The 17,688-nt window shown below is 36.3% G+C and overlaps 1 protein-coding gene across 2 annotated transcripts; it reads right to left on the minus strand.

The window, feature by feature from the left end:
• Positions 1–1,237: 1,237 nt before the first annotated feature.
• Positions 1,238–17,216, minus strand: LOC124164112 (DNA primase small subunit). Of its 2 annotated transcripts, none has more exons than XM_046541290.1 (9): positions 17,157–17,216; positions 16,727–16,844; positions 16,157–16,313; positions 15,601–15,773; positions 8,190–8,376; positions 7,385–7,604; positions 6,452–6,669; positions 3,887–4,068; positions 1,238–1,510 (listed from the first exon to the last, which is right to left on the minus strand). In XM_046541290.1, exons 2-9 carry the CDS (start codon positions 16,836–16,838, stop codon positions 1,491–1,493), a joined length of 1,269 nt encoding a protein of 422 aa, XP_046397246.1. In that variant the 5' UTR covers positions 16,839–16,844; positions 17,157–17,216; the 3' UTR covers positions 1,238–1,490. The 2 variants fall into 2 exon arrangements, with proteins under 2 accessions (XP_046397246.1, XP_046397247.1); XM_046541291.1 differs by lacking the exon at positions 17,157–17,216 and adding an exon at positions 17,004–17,122.
• Between the last annotated feature and the right edge of the window lie 472 nt (positions 17,217–17,688).

The raw sequence follows: 17,688 nt of genomic DNA on the forward strand, positions 1-17,688 counted from the left end.
ATTACGTACCTACGCAGAATGAGTACGCCCCTTCCTGTCAGAGACAGGAGAGGAGTGAGTGTGGGAGAACGTACTGCACCACCACTCACCACACGGATCGATACTTGCACTAGGTGCATAGATACTCCAGTCAATAGGAGTCACAAATATGTATTTAGCCTTGTGAAGGCTAGGCATAGAAGGGTGTGACCTCGACTTTTTGGTAACATACTCCTCGTAGGAGAACAGCCTGGAGAACATTCGAAAGAAACGAGGCGACACTGCTTCTAGCCAATCAGCCGCCACTCACAGAAGTACCTGCCATAGGCCAAAACCTTGCCATACAAACCTCCCTTTCTAATCACCCACATTACTTATAATTAAGTATTCTTTTAATAAAATCTGGAGTCTTTCCACTGATGTGTGTCCCTACTTTACCACCGATGACCTTGTCCCTGTATGCATTTTGTCATATTCTAAGAGAAGGTTATGAAATTCAACGATAAGTACAGTGGACCCTAGCTTTCCTATGTTGATCTGTACCTGTGAACAGATGATAAAGCAAATCCTGTCTGTCGTATGTTGAATCAGCATTATTTCAGGACAAGAAACCAGTTTAAAGAGAATCAGGGCAAGTAAATGCTGTGCTATGTAAAATGAAGTGTTTTGATAACAAGCAAGGCATAGAAAGGCATACCTTATTGACGAAATTGTGAGTTACAACAAAATGAGCAAAATTTTAGAAATCACGCATAAAATCAGCTAACCCAACGGAAAAAACTTAAACAAAAAGAAGTCTCAAAGAACCTTCAGAGCGTCAAAATTGGGAAAGCAATTTGGGCAAGACATTTAAGGTCACTACAACATTGCTTGGCTCCACCTCTTTATGTCTAAAATTATTATGAGAAGAAAAGTAATCGGGGGATTATAATGAAGCACAAATACCTTAATTCTTCCAACATGGAATTCTCAAAAATTGGAGAGGCACTATATTTTGAGAAATACAGTTATTGAATAAGTGGGATAGCATTCAAATGAAATTGTCTATAGATCTACAAGAGAATCTAGCTTGTTTTACCAGAAAAACAGAGAAAACGTTCTCCTATCCTTACTTGAGATACGCTATATTTCAGGAATACTACCACTACAATCCCACATATACTGCATACATACATGTAATTACAATTTAAGGCATAAACCCAGAGAATACTATGAATTCTATAAATTCTATAAGTCTATAAAAGAGCAACCCATAAACCTCAGTAAAAACATTTTAATAGTAATAAATATGGACATTTTGATAAAAAAGATTCATTACAATTGGTATATACAATGTACAAAGTCCTCCAACTTTTATGAAAAGCATCAATTCTTATAAAATTACAGTAAAAAATAGACATGAGGACCTACTTTGAAAAGAGTAAAAAGTTCAAACACACAAAAAGTTCAATACTTTCCTCAGAAAACTTTGTACCGCATTGTTTCCACAGAGGACAATGAAAGTAGCAGCATTAAAACTCCATCTTCATATCTGTGGGGAAAAGAATCCCAAAAGTGAATATAAAATATTGATAAGTTACATCTAAGAGTATCCATAAGAGTAACGTCAACATTCATACATATTCAGTCTTGATTCCAGCCTGGCCACAGCAAAAACAAAAATAAATTTTAAAAATGGATTTCAAGCATAATTACATGTGCCTTTTATGTCGTTCACAAAGGGCATCACTTTTCATTGGATGGCTATTGTATCTGGTGTAAATGCATTTTAGATTCAGTAAAGTCTCTCCAAATAACCCACTCCTATCCGTCCATCACCATCCAAGATTTACCGAAGGTCGCTAAGCTTCCTGAAGCTTTAAGAAAAATGTTTCAGTCGCAGTGCCCTCCATTGTTCTTCTTGAGTTCTGCACGCGGACTTGGCAACACAGCATTTGTTCACTCCGGCTTATTTTTTCAATGTCCATATATAATTTATGCTACATGCACATACAGGCGGTCCTCGACTTTCGTACAATTCGCACTTTCGTACATTCAAAATTGACACCTTTTACTTGACTTTCGTACGCTAAATTCGGACTTTCGGACGTTGGTCCGTAATTTTTTTTAAATTCCCGCGGTGTTTATTGCGCATCCCAACATTCAATTGTTTCAAATGGCAGTATATGCGAACAATACGAACGTATATAATGAAGGGAATTGTTGGTAGTTGACTCTAATCTAGGTGATTTATTTGGGAGATAGACTGCCTGCTATAGGCTCCTTTATCAAGAGAAGAAGAAAGCCTTCATTGAAGATAATTTTCAAAAGAAGTTGACTAGACATCATCAAATAGCTTTCAATAAAACTAGTAAGATCTTCTTTCTAAATGTGTTTTTTCGTTTGAGTGCTGATGAATTCATGTACACCTTCAGCAACGATATTGCACGAAATATCACCCGAATCCCGTTTGTCTTATGTCTTTTTTGAATAACATGCGAAATATACGCGATCATGAATGTCACCTGCCGAATATTGAATTTTGGTGTAAAAATTAAAAGGTATCCAGAGTGCAGGTTCAACAACTACATTTTGTTATACTTCTTGATATGTCTTTTTATTTATAGTGGACGTAATAAGTGGAATGTCAACTTAAACGCCAAGAGGAAGTTTCACTCGATAGCCAATGGAGTTCTTATTTTTTAAACTTTTATTTGCATTTTATGCGTATTTTCGAAAGAAATTAGATGATTTGAGGAGTTTTATTAACATATTATTAAAATTAAGCCAATTGAAATTAATTCCATGAAAAAAAAGGTTTTAGTACCTATATTCCGCTCTTTTGGAACGTAACCCCTAATTAGTATGGAAGTCAATGGTTCGACTTTCGTACAAGTTTTCGGGAACGCATTGTGTACGAAAGTCGGGGACCGCCTGTATATCAAGTATTATCAGACCATAGAAAAATTACAAATAAATTAACAAGTGCTTCTATCAGTTTTATTTCACATTTTGGGGTTTCTTTAGGAATAGATAATGTTTAAACATTTTCGTTGATTAAGGACAAAATATGCGTTCAAAAAGTACCCAAAAGCCATTTTATTAATACATAAATGTTTGCAACTTATTGTGGAATATGAATGCAGTAGACACAGTAGTTTTCCCTAGGTTGAGTAGCAAAGTTCATGAAGTTGACAAAATGGCTAATTTTACAGTGCGCGGAGCCACTTATTGTATGGTGTGTCTACAGTTTTTAATATTTCATAAAATAAAAAAAAACATCAGAGTTTAATTTTATTAAAAATGACGTATTATTCATTATGATAGCATGCGCACAAGCCCAGAATTAAATATATAAATTTGTTAAGTACAGCGGCATATCATATTGACACCGACAGTAGAATAGATGTGCATAACTAATAACTACAGAACTACTAATTGCTACGTTAGCCACATGTCGCGATAGACCCGAGCGAGGGTGAATCAGCTCAGCAAATCTGGATGTGGTTCGATTATATTCAATTTGGCACAACTAGCAATGTTCTGAATGATCTGATACATTTTTGCAGAAGCAATTCTTAGAGGGTTTCCAACAGAATTGGGGGGAGAGAGGTGAACACTTAAAAAGTGGGAAAATAATGGACACCCTTAGGAGGATGCATAAGACCAAATGATAACATCTTGAGCATGCAGATAAAAAATTTCCATTATTAACAAAAAAAAATACTGCATTCATCTGAATAGTTCCCCCTTTTTTTCCAATAATGGCCATGGTAAAAGTAATTGAGGAGAGTAAATTCAGAGGGGGCTATACACGGAGAAATACAGCAATACAGTCTCCATAAATAGAAAATGGGCCCATAATACAATCATATACATATAATAAATCTAATCGAAAAACATGAACTTCAAGGAAATGTATACAAACCATTGACAACTAAGCGATCTTCTTTCCTTTCATTTTCCAGCCCTTTGAGAAATTCCTCAAAAATCACAAGGCTCTTGTGCATGCTAGTTTTCCGAGCATCTCTAACCTTGAGTTGACCTTCACCACCTGACGATATCTCCATTGAACGAGCATCGAATGCATCAATCTCTTTCAAAAGCTGACTGAAAGTAAATAATAAGAGAAATACAATGAAAACCAGAAACATTAAGGATAGGACAAAACATAAAGTAGCCTTCCACTAAAGCTTAAGAGGAATCGACGATTGTTTTAAAAAAAAAGGTAGAGTACCAAGTAAATGTAAGTTGGCTAAGTTGAAGTTGCTCTTTATGATAAGTGATCAATTTGAATTTGAATCAATTATAATTTAGTAGCAATTAAAACTTCTAAAAGGAATTAGTAACTAATACAGAAGCAGTAACAAACAATATTCATAGAAAATTTTGTAAGTATTCAGAGAATATATATGAGAATAATTTACTCCATCATTTTTTATTAAGAGAGTAATCTATTAGACAATATTTTGGTTCACCTTAAATTTTAAAATGAAAGCATTAATATCATTCCATAATGATCATGACACAATAATAGAAATATTTTGATAACCTTAACACGTTCGCGGCTATCGAGAAATTTGCCGTTTCTTCCCCGTGGGCGTCAATTTTCATAAAAATTAAATCGATCCAATCATGTTAAAATTAATGCACACTTCTTTGGTATAGTTGAAAATGATGAATTGCAATAAATTTTGGAAAACCTATGCACCGCTATTTAGTAATTAATTAATCCCCTTTTGCGTATGCAACCACGCATTACACGTTTTATTTTCTTCTGTATTTATTTATTGTCACCTAAAATACTTTCAAAATGTACAATATGGAAACGATGAAATAATTTATCCACTTACTCTTATTATAAGCCCAGAATGCAATATTTAGCTATTAATTAATCCCCTTTTGCATATGCAACCACGCATTACACGTTTTATTTTCTTCTGTATTTATTTACTGTCACGTAAATACCTTCAAAATGTACAAATAAGTCGTGCTTTTAGATATGAAAACGATGAAATAATTTATTTACTCTTCTTTTAGATACACAGATAAATACATTTTGTGAGGAATGTGATGGACACCCTACAATGTGCTTGGATTGTTTCAACAAAATTCACCATTGACATTGTCAAAGAAAATAAGTGATTATATTGAAAATAGTTTGAAATTATATTTGAGATTCGGCAAGTTTTCGTTGTGCTAATTTGTATTCTCCATTTAGAAAATTGTTTCCATTGACCTAATTAGGATATTCAAACTGAAAATGACATTTATTATAGTTTTGAAATGTTTTCTCCATTTTTGTTTCCGATCTAAATAATTTTTTCGGTGTATGCTACCCTCTAAATATCTACGGAAGTGGAACATCTTCGATATGCGAAAGCCATGTAATTGAAACGGTGAGTGTAGTAGTATTTCAATGTGTTATCAAGGAAGGTAATCGTCCTTCTTGTAGGGCCATCTTACAGTCTTATTGAAAACGAAAAAAGCATTTCTAGCGATGCATAATGCCACGTAAATAGTAGGAATATTTTAGTTAACCTATCTTCGTCGTAAAATATAAATAAAGCCAAACCAACTTGATTTATATTTCGATTTACTTTTGATAGACGATGCAAAACATAAAATTTATGTCTAGAGATTGCCGTGTCATAGAAAATAATGGCTCAATAACGAATCAACTATATGTAGCTCTCGTCTACCTTCAATATGACTGCAATATTCTTTATTTTCTTTTATTACTGAATAAACTTCATAAAACTGCCTGTGGAATTGATATGATTGAGAACTTCGTACGCAACACAACTAGAATTTTTTTTAACCACTGTAATCGACGGATAGGCAACCCGCAATGCAAGAATTACGTATTTCATAAAATTATGGAAGTTGATTACCGATGATCGAGTTCATTTGAATATCTTTCCGATTAGTTGAACTAATATTGAAAATATTTCACGCACAAATGCAAATACAACATCAAATACTGAATCTTTACATGATTGCCCGTCATTTTACTTGCTACCTTTCTCTAGGCAAAAAGTTCCGTTTGGCATCAGTAAAAAGTTTACTAAAAACACCTTCATGAGCGATGAAGAACGTAATAAGTCCGTCCTCATGGGCGTACATGGGCAGAAGCTCCTTTAATTCGCATGGGAAATGTGACCACCGGTGGGTCATGCCGCCCATAAAGCTCATGCGTTTCTAAGCTCTATGGGCGGCATGACCCACCGGTGCGTCATGCCGCCCTGAACGTGTTAAGGTGCTCAGATTGTGAATTTGACCTAGGTTTCGGGGAGTTCACTAAAGAATATGAAACAATTACATTAAAAAAAAAACAATGAATAAATTTCAAAAGCAAGTTACCTTTTTTAAATAAAACAATAGTGATAACATTTATCCAAAATTGAAAAACATCCCTGATAAACAACAATGCAAGCATCTTTCTTGAACAAAAGTAACTTCGCTCCGCTTGACAAGAGAAAAGGAAACTTACGTGATGGTGGGAGGTGTTTTATTCGGGTCGCACTTGTCGACTGCCTTGGGATTGATGGGCATGGCTAGTCGACCAGTTTTTGGATGGATGCAAAATGGTGCTTTGAGCAAGTGACCCATTCCAGTAGTAACATGTTCATCCAGTCGTGGCATCAAATATCTTAGAACCATTTCTTCTTCAAACAGGGATTCAGAAATGCCTCCACGCTTACCTCCACCCTGTAAAAGTCACCACTATAAGCCTATAAGCCTGTACTATCACACTCATCAATTTCAATTTCACTTCTAAGGGATAAAAATACAGTTGAGGACCTCAAATCCGGAATCTAGAAACCCGGAAAACCAGAAATCCGGAATGTTTGAAAATTCCTCTGCCTAGTGTTTTGACTTGCCAACTCATACATAGCACCACTCTCCTTGGCCTTGTTCTGGGATGAGAAATAATTTAGCACATACTATGGACATATGCTAAGAACCTTGTCAGGGACACATAAGGATATCAAATACAAGAGCCTGATCACATGTATAAATCAATTAATTCACTACTTATACTATGAAGACCAGAAATCGAGAAAAACCAGAAATCCAGAAGCCCTTCGGTCCCAAGCATTCTAGGTTTGAGGTCCTCAACTGTATTTCATGTGCTAATAGCATAATTGAAGGAAAAATTTTGAGTAAGAATTTGAAAAAGGAGGAAAACTAGAGTAGTAAATCCCTGATTGTAAAGAACAACAAATATGGCTGGAAAAACTTTTTTTCAGAGATCCCCAGAGCAATCATTAATTCTCAATTTCCAACGCTTTGATGAGCCTTTCTACGTTCATCATGAACTGACGCTTAAAATAGTTTCTGGTGATTTTTTTCACCTAACTGATGAAAGCCAAACAATGAAAAATAATGAAGGGAATTTTTAAAAATCAAACAAAATACTCACTTTGTTTTTCCTCTGCTTCACAGCAGCTGACACGATATCCCATCTGGTGGTCGAATTAGCTGAGCTTCCAGCTCTATTAAGATGCATTTTGACTTCTTCCAGGAAAGCAGGTTCATCAATCATATATAACAGCCTCTCTAATCCTTTATCTCCTGCAAACATATCTTGCTCCTCCAAGACCACTGTTTTGAAGTACTGCTGACAAATTTTATAAGAGCGTCTGAAACAAAAAAAAATATGAAAATGAAAAATACCAGTGAAAAAAATAGTAAATAACAGGCAAAGGTACGTAAGGTGTGTCACTAAACCCAGAGGAACATACATTAGAAAAGGAGCCAAGTCTTTTGATCTCATATGGATCATGTACGAAAAAAAAATTTTTGGTGGTGGTTGATGCCTTGTTTGATAGTCTGGATTATGGTGAGGAGCAATCGCACAGAATTGTGAGTTGAAATTCGCTGCAATTTTGACGCATCAGCGGTGGAGCAATTTAAGGATCATTTCATTGAGTTGGGGGATGAATTGATGCAGTGTTCATTGACTTTTTGGTAATGTTCCCTAACGTGCTGTTTAAAGATTTTTAGGGGTTAAATTCAGGTGTACATTAAATTAGGATTAATGAATTTTGATTGGTAATTAATCATTAACACTCTGACTCTCAATGACTAGATCTTCACAACAGACCCATCTCTTTTCATCTTTTGCCAGAAATTTTACCTTTTTAATAGGAAAATTAGGAGGAAAAATATTTCATATTAGACATGATATTAGTCTGAAATAATTAAATAAATTATTACATGCTTACCTTATGTATGAATGGTAAGATTCAATTGAGGTCAGAGTAGGTTTCTTTGTTGGGAAAATTGAAAGATATTCCACAATAGCACTTCGTCCTTGGGAATCAAGCATTCTAGCAACAACATCACAGACCCAACAATGAATACCTCGACGTCCACTAAAGACCCAGAGCAAGTGCTGAAAACCGAAATCCTCTGCAAAAAAATACAATGAGATAATGGAACATTTTAATAACTCAACATGCTATAAAAAAATGCTTTAATAAATAAAATCAATATAAAAAACATGGAAATTTAACAAAATATTTAAGGAAGTAGGCTGTAAGATTTGAATAAAATACTTTTTGAATATCCTGTGGCAGTCCACTGGTTACTGGGACTGGATAGTACATAGAAGAAGCTTTTGCCATCAGGTTGGAGGAGAATAGAATGAACTTCGATGCTGGCATTCAACTGAGACATACATGGATACCAATTGTAAATCACAAGAAAAGGAAGCAGAAAAATTCAACTACAGTACACTCCCAAAGATCCTAATGGCTAATGATGGGGAGAGACCGCACGAATAATCAGAAAGTATGGATAATCCAAACTTTCTCTTAAATGTTTTGCAATGTTCATAATTTACGTAAGACAAACAATATATTATTATTTATGCCGTTATTCCGTTATTATAGTGCTTCACGGACTCAGTGAGAGCTTTCTTCACCATTTCGCTATCTTTTTAACGGCGACAACATGGTTGTACTCATACTAGTAATGCTCCATGTAAGGCCTGGTTTCGAAAACCACACATCCGTGGCTTTGTGATCGCGGATACAGAAAAGTGGTTCGCATGAATGCTTCAAAACCACAGCTCGACGTCGGAAACTACACTGTCAGGCATCACGCCACGTAGCCACGTCTTGCACAAGTTGCCGGGTTACCACTGCTCTGCGATGTGTATCTGTGATCACGCACTGCAAGGCTTGGAAAACAGGAACGCGGTGCTCCCGTGAATGCAGCTAGCGCGTGATCGCTTCCGTTTTACGAATGGGTTTCTAACGCAAATAATTAGCACAGTGTATCCTAGAATTAATGCCGTGATTGCGATGATTTTTTGTCCAATTTTTTAAAAAGATTGTGGAAATAATTGTGCAAGCGTGAAAACTAGAGATGGGTCGAATAGCAGATTTCTCGAATTCGAATATCGAATTCGAATATTAAATCATTGCTTGAATATTCGAATACCTCGAATTTCGAATACCTCGAATACTAAATGATGAATGCTGGAATGTTTGACTTGGTTGCCTATGCAGAAGGCAACACAAGATTTTGGGGAGTAATTTTGATTTCCTTTAAATGATTCGAACAGGAATTTAGATGATTAATGAATATTTTAATTTTATGGAAACAATTGGGCATATCATTAATTCAACTAACATCGCTTTACCCCCACTTCTGCTGCCAAGTGCTAGCTGACAATCTGAGGCATTTTGCAAAATACAAGCTCTATTCCACCGGATTTTCTTCAATTATTTTCAGTCCATCTTTGGGAGTTCTCACGAGATAAGAAGATGAATTGGAATTGCTATCAGGGAGAAACCAAATATTCTGAGAAAATATCCCTTTGTCTGGGACTGTAACAATAAAGATTTATAGCACCACTCATTAATTGTAACTTGATATTTGCTTTCGGAAAAAAATACCGCATCAACTTCCGAGAAGCTCTGCTGCTCATATCGAGTTTCGCCAGAATGCTAAGTCTCCGTCGTATTTTGACATTTATTTCTTTGCGTAAAATGCTTAAATAAACTCAAAAATACGTCGTGTTTGGTCTTATTCTTTTTGAAATTACGCGCACATCACTAATATTTCAATTCAATAAAGGTGTAATATCAATTGACGAAAGTCATTCTTAGACACCTTTTGTGCTAATAGATGACTCATGCAGCGGTTGACCTCCACAGAAATGGGGAACTTGGAAGCTGGTAGGAAAAAAAAGGTCAGTGGGGGAGAAAAGGGAGGGCCCGAAACACGTTTCTATTGTTCTCGGGTAACTTGGTATTTTTTCGAAGCTAAGGTCTTCGTAATATGATCCCGGCGCGAGCTGTGACATTTTTTTATCTCGAAGAAGAGGAAAGCCTCAGAGGGGGGGGGCTAGTGCTGAATGGAGAGGGATACCGGACCTTGGGAAATGCGCTAATGTAAGTATCCCACGGTACTCACACAGCAGTTGACCTCCAGAAATGGGGAACTTCGAAGCAGGTAGCCAGAAAAAGGTCAGTGGGTGAGAAAAGGGGGGAGGGCGTGAAACACATTTTTATTGTTCTCGTAACTCGATATTTTTTTCGAAGCAGGGGTCTTCGTAATGCGATCCCTGCGCGAGCTGGGACCTTTTGTTTGATTTCGGAGAAGAGGAAAGCGTCAGAGTGGGTGAGGCGAGTGCTGAATGGAGGGGGATAGCGGATCGTGGGAAATGCCCTAAGGTTGCTATCCCACGGCACTGAGGTTCTCCTGGTGGGGGGAATCGGGGATTTTCGGATTTTTTCACCCGACCATTTTCGGTTCCCCTCGTCGAACTCTTTTCACCGCTAAAATCCACGAATTTGATGTAATTCGTCAACTTGCGTAAAACGGCGCTGCGAGCACTAAATGACTACAGTTCTCTACATTTTTCCGAGTCAACTACCAACGACGTGCGTGCGACAGTGTATGACGCGTAATTCAAAGTATTCGAGGTATTCGAGGCGGTACTTTTCGCATAACTATTCGAAACCTCGAATATCGAATACTTTCTAATATTCGAGGTATTCGAGTATTTGCGGATACTATTCGCACATCTCTAGTGAAAACCATGCACGGATAATCCGCAACCCGGATAAACCGCAGCCGGATAATCAGGAGTTTGCTGTAATCAGGTGGCACCTCCTTTGCCAACCTGGGCTAATTCCAACCAAAATTTGTTGAAGTAATCAACCCCAATGGCAACAGCAGAGCTAGCTGTTGAAAGGTCTGCATGGAACCAAATCTACCACTGTTGGAAGCCCAAAAGCATTACATCCATCCATCCGTTTAACTTGAGATGAATATATACATAAGGGAAATTTATATATAAGGCATATATGTATAAGGGATGGACAGAAACACGATTTTTTCAAATCCAGATCTGGATGAGATCCTTGATTTCAGATGTCCTCAGATAATTTATAAAGAAAATAATCGGATCCCAATGCATTTTTGACTGCCTGCTTTAAAATGTTCATGCACTTTCTCGTAATTATCAGGAATTACTTTATTTGAAAATATTTCATGTTCAGGTACCTACTGTGTAACCTGGCTGAGTAACCTAAGCCAATCACTGTAGCCAATAAGATCATGGATTCAGTTTAATGATGTCAAAATCCTCTGCAAGGCAAGTGGATATTGGGATTGGCTAATCAAAGAGGCAATTGAAGCACAAATCTGAAAGAATACAATAGAGATGAAGGTTTCAACAGAAGCAAAACATGGAATCCCATCATCAAATTAATAGGAATGATGAGAAGACAAAAGGTGCCCAAAATGGACCAATCAGAGAAAACTTGACCACCTCAACAGATGTTTATAAACTCGGCTCCAACCAGGTCCATCATTCCTCCTCAAGACAATAGTAGAGAAGGCCATCGAAACATTGGCCATCTCGACACAGCTGATTTTCCGAGAAGACTTCATAAGCATGCAATGGCTAACTTTAAAGATCTTAAATTGAGAAAGATATCAGGTGGATTGATTTAAGAAATAGCAATTTAATGAAGTTTATAAATTAAAATTTTAAAATTGATTGTTGACAATGTGTCGACCGATTTTCCCATTTTTTAAATGGTGTACATTCATACACCTCTACAAGTTAAAAACATTTGGTAGGATAATATGTACTTCATTAAAGAAAGGAAAGAAGTATTCAGTGAAGGCCCAATGCTGGCCTTCCATTGCATCCTCATGTGTCTCCTAAGCCAACCGGAAGGAACGTAGGCCACAACAGTCACTTGGAAGACATAAAGAAAGAGTCCAACCCTCGTGAGGGTAATATAGGAATTGGATTTCAACAAATAAATAAGCACGTAAGAATTCAATAGCTGTGCAACATCCTCTGGTCCCTGTGATAGGTCTGGCAAAGTTTTAAGATGAGAAAAATGTCCACCGTGTATGTGCAGCATCAAGCATCCGTCACTGAAACTTGAACCGTAGAACCTCTGTGACGCTGCACGATACTTTACCCACTACACCACCGGAACAATCTAAGGCAGTCTCAATGCCAAATATGTCGGCTGTGTCCACAATGTCTTGACAAGAGTAAACTCCATTTTAGATGATTCATGGGCAAAGCATACTTCAGAGAATACGGGGAAGAATTCGTAGCTGGATCTTTTGGCTGCTGTCATAATGCGACGGATATGATTATTTCCACGGTATAAGGGCCATAGAGCTTTCAAATTTCCGAGTTGTATGAGAACATTACGATGGCAAAATTTTGGAAGACAATTGTTCCTGAACTGGCCACTTTCAGATGCCAACGAGCTTTGCGTTAATTTTTTCCGCCACTGTACATAGGTTTATTGCCTCCAAGCCAGGACCAAAACTTCTGTGGCCACCCATGATTCATGCATTTTCTTCAACAAGCAAAGAAGGCAGGGTAAATTAAGCTACCCTAAGTTTGCTCCTGCTCTCCCTCTCTTGGCAATCCCCACACAGACTCACAAAAATACATCCTCCCATACCCTAGTAGCACAAGAAATGTTGAGCATATGCTCAGATTATGTCAGGGAAATATGTTTTGCACACAACATTAGCATATGCTGAAAATATGTTCAGCAGATGTTTAAAACCACATGTTTTCAACATATGCTCGAAATATTTCCAGCATATGTTCAGACGATGTGTTGAGCATATGTTCATAGAAATATGCTGCACATGTGTTCAACAAAATATGTTGAGCATATATACGTAGACATATGCTCCACATGTGTTCAACGAAATATGTTGAGCATATATACGTAGACATATGCTCCACATGTGTTCAACGAAATATGTTGATCATATTTTCAAGAAAATATCTATGCGTTCTGAGAAATATTTCGTCGACAAATCAGCGATCAGGATTCGAATACTGCATGCTAGTTTTATAATTAATGTAAAGGAATATATCTAGTTCTAGTTTATTCTAATTCAAGTATTTCAATTCATAATTTTAACCAAGGCCCTGATTAAAATAATTTAAAAATAATTGAAGAGCGAGACGCATGCGTCGACGTTGTTGTGTGTGTTCATGTTGCTATGATTTCATTGCTCAAATCGCACGTTGTTTACGTTACTTTATACAAGAGGAGAGAGCCCAGTTACCTCGGAATCATCTAGAAGCATGAAATGTAAGTACATTGGTAGAAAAATATATGAAATGCTATTTTACAATTAGTGCTAACTGTTCTTGTGTGATATCGTAAAAGTTCTCAATCGCTGTTTATGAGCGGATGAATGTATGATGTTACTATTTTAGTTCTAACTGTTCTTGTGTGGTATGGTAAAAGTTCTCAACGGCTATTTATGAACCAATTGTGGTCGTAAATGCCGTATTAAGTTATTCCTGCCCAATGTAAATACTTGGATCAAATATGATGCATGTAACCGAGTGAGTGCGAAAATGTTCGATCAAAATCAATCATAGCCACAATAAAATGTGAAGGAAGTAATAAATTCTTGGTCAAGGCTTAGAGCCTGTTCTAATTTCGTTTGTGAATCTATTCATGAACTCTTTTTTTTGTTCATGCTAATATTGTAACAAGGCCATAAAATTATGATAACAGCACCATTTCATGAATGCTAAACTAATCGCTGGATGATGAATTAGCCCTCTCTTTCATGGTATCATTTTGAGGCATAATTAACTAATTTGTAACCAAGTATCATTAACGAACTTATTTTGTGAATAACTGTCGCAGCGAAGTGCTAACAGTAAATATGAGTAGTCTCGACTAGGAATCATGTTAACACAGTTGCACTCTGATATGAGGGAACGAAACAAAGAATTGGCATAGGTAACCCATGGGGATGGCTCAAAAGGAGTGCATGATACGTACTATCGTTAGTTTTTCCATCAGATTACTAAAAATTTACTTTAGCACTTAGGCGATTCACTCAGAAGTAAGGGGACAAAAATAATCGAGTTTATTTGCAGTATCTACAGTCCTGTGGTTCGTGCCTCAAATACTAACCAAATCTGGCATATATATTGCTTGGGTTTCACGGATTTCAAGACATACACCATATGCCCATTGGTATTTATAATTTCATGGACAATTAGAGACCAAAGTCACATAATGTGTATCTTAAGCGATTTTTTATGGAATATAAGGCTCCACATTATAGTGGAATTAAATTTAATGTTGTCAATTGAACCAAACGTTTGTTCTGTTAAACATGATACTCTCAGGTTCATCATAATTTTCTTGCTTTCCATATTTCATTACATATTTTAAGCAATGCAAAATCTGTTAATGAGAAATGTGTGTTTAGTCATGCAAAAAAATGACATTTTTATTTTTTGAAGAACTTCACCCTCTTGCATGGAAATGAATCGGTGTCTTAAAATGTTCATGACCTCACTAATCTATTAGTATTATCTTCATCTAGCTCTCAATAATTGTATTATGTTGATGGACTTACATGGAAATGTATTGTAGGATTATTGATATTTAAGACCAATGTAGGTAAGACCTATAAGACCCAATTTAAGACCTATATACACTAGCTGACATGAATAACTTTTACATTACATATTGTGTGAACTTATGATGCAATACTTCCCTTACTGCTGCTTCCTCTCCTTAGTCTGTCTCATGCAAATTTTAAATTTTGCAACTTAATGTTAATTTACCATTCATGAAAGATGTCAATATTCACCATTTTCAGGTTAAAGAAGTAATAATTTTTTGCTGTTTAGTGCTTGTTTAGTGGATAAATATTGATTTCTGTTTATTTTAATCTACAGATGCTCTCCACTCTTGTCTTATGTTTAGCAGTGCTGATAAATGTGCCTTTCTTGAGTTAACTGGGGAGTGGCTACGATGGTTCTCGTATTACGTATACGTATACTTACTTCAGCCATATCAACTCAGCCGCTAAGGTAAATTTAACCAGGTTTAATCCCATCGAACAGATTTCAACAAAGATATCACCAAGGATATAGGAAGAGTAACCACGCTACTCATAAATCCAACCAGACAAACAATTTCAAATCATTTAACTGTAGCACATCATATAATGAAAAAGTATAAAACAAGCCTCCAATCCACCCACATTTTGAGGCTGAGATAAAGTTTTAGTTCTAATTAAATAATGACTATATAACATGAGATGACTAAGTTCATATTCAATGAAATATTAAGGCCTAAATTGTCTTACCTCTCAAAGCCCTGTCCAGTACCTTGATAGCAACCACCATGAACTTCCAGCACTTGGTACATACATCACCACCCTGACAACAACTTCTTATCTCATCGTAATCTGTCAAATCAATATCAAAAACAAGCTCTCTTTGAACAGGTTTTGGGATGACAATTTTGTGGTCTTTGGCTCTAAAAATAAAAGAAATAAGAGCTTAAATTAAAAAAATTGAAATTTTTATCATTTTCTTATGAACGCAACACTAAAATGATATCATAGGAAAAATTGGGCTCAGTCTAGTAAGTTTAACTTGTGATGTCCATTTCTTTCAGAAAATTTCCGATTCAATTAACCTCCAATTCTAAATAATGAGAAAGGTACAATTCCAACCCAAATAGTCACACCAGGCTAATTCACTTCCAGAGGAAATTCCCATAATTTTGATTAACCGGATATGGACTTCAGTGAAAAGATGCAATGACTCCTACTTTCACCATTAATCTCAATAAAAACAGGAATAGCTCATCTAGTTTATTTGTTTATGGAATTAGCGACAAGCCATCTTCCCACTCACCTCACATTCAGAACTGGACCAATATCTATTTTATGAGGGCATAATCTCAAGATTTCTTTTTCCATTTCATCTTTAGATGTAAATGATAAATGCCTTAGGTATATATCAGTAGCCAAAGTAAATGAAAATTCTCTAAACTTGAAGTTCGTCCCTTTCACTGAAAATAAAATGTGTGGAACAATTAAAACAAAGAAAATCTGCTGAATACTACATCACTGGAGCAAATTTATTGCCCCAATTATTTTGGCACATTCGACTAAACAACCCTTCAATGTCATATTGATGCCTAGAATCAGAGTAGCTACGTAAGTTTACTAATGCAGCAAGAATATATTTGGGCTATGAAAACAATTTGTCTCTACATAAATGTAGGTCATTGTATTCCGTCAAGACAGAGAATTTACACCGTCAACATAACCATTATAGGAGAAATTTATATCAAATACATTGAGATTTTTCCATAGCCAACAATGTTTTGAGAACTTTTTATAATTTTTTTTACATTCTTAGAGGGCATAATTATAAGTCTTTGCATAAATCTGATGATGCCCTGATATTTGTTTGCATTACCTTCACCATAGTTTAACCACTTGTAGAAGAGCCCACACGGAAATAATCTCTTGTAAAATACAGGTAAGAGATCATGCAAACTGTTTGGGTCATACTTGTCCTCCGTCTCCATTGTGAACTGTAGGAGAAAAAATGTCGAACAGCAAATATTAATGAAGGCAGCAGAGGGACAGATAGAATTCAATAACAAACGTTGAGTGACTTCAGTTTGGTGAAAATTATGACGTTTGATCGCATTAACTGTAAATAGCATTCCTAGGGAAAACGAAACTCTTACGGATTGTCGGATCAAGGTTGGATGAACCACTAAACGCCAACGAATTTAAATATAGATAGTAAAAAAATATTGGCAAATACGAAAGACTGAGAATGAAAACTCAAAAATCACTACACGAGAGAATAAAATTCATTATTACTGAGGCAACCTTACCTGATTTGAAGTTCAGTTTTTGGAGGGAAAAATTATTGCGCTCTGCTTACCTTATTTATTTAAAATGACAATCGATATTTGTCGCGGACTATTTAAATTCTTTAAATTTCGATGATCCCAAGATGCTCCCAACTGAATACGATCATCGCAATGTCTTTCAAATCTGTGCCGTTACAGGAACAAAATCGAATTATAGCAAATTTAAATGACTCTAAAAAACGACTTTGGACTCTAGTATTAGAAGATTCGCCATGAAAATCTCTTGATCCTGAGGGGCAACTGAATGATATACAATAGACTCTCTAGGACCATGATTTATGCAAGAACTTTTTGCTCTCACATAAAGTCGTTTCCACGGATGGTTCAGTCCCCACATCACTCATACTACCCTGAGGCTCCATCCCGATCCTGGTGATAGTTTTCCATTTTTCTTGTCCTATGTCAATATCAGGCTTGCACAGTATATATAACAATATTTAAAGCTCATTCTGCTGGCATCATGGGCGTACCCAGGGGGCAGCTGCCTCCCCCC

Source organism: Ischnura elegans, chromosome 8 (assembly GCF_921293095.1).
Source record: "Ischnura elegans chromosome 8, ioIscEleg1.1, whole genome shotgun sequence".
NCBI lineage: Eukaryota > Metazoa > Arthropoda > Insecta > Odonata > Coenagrionidae > Ischnura > Ischnura elegans.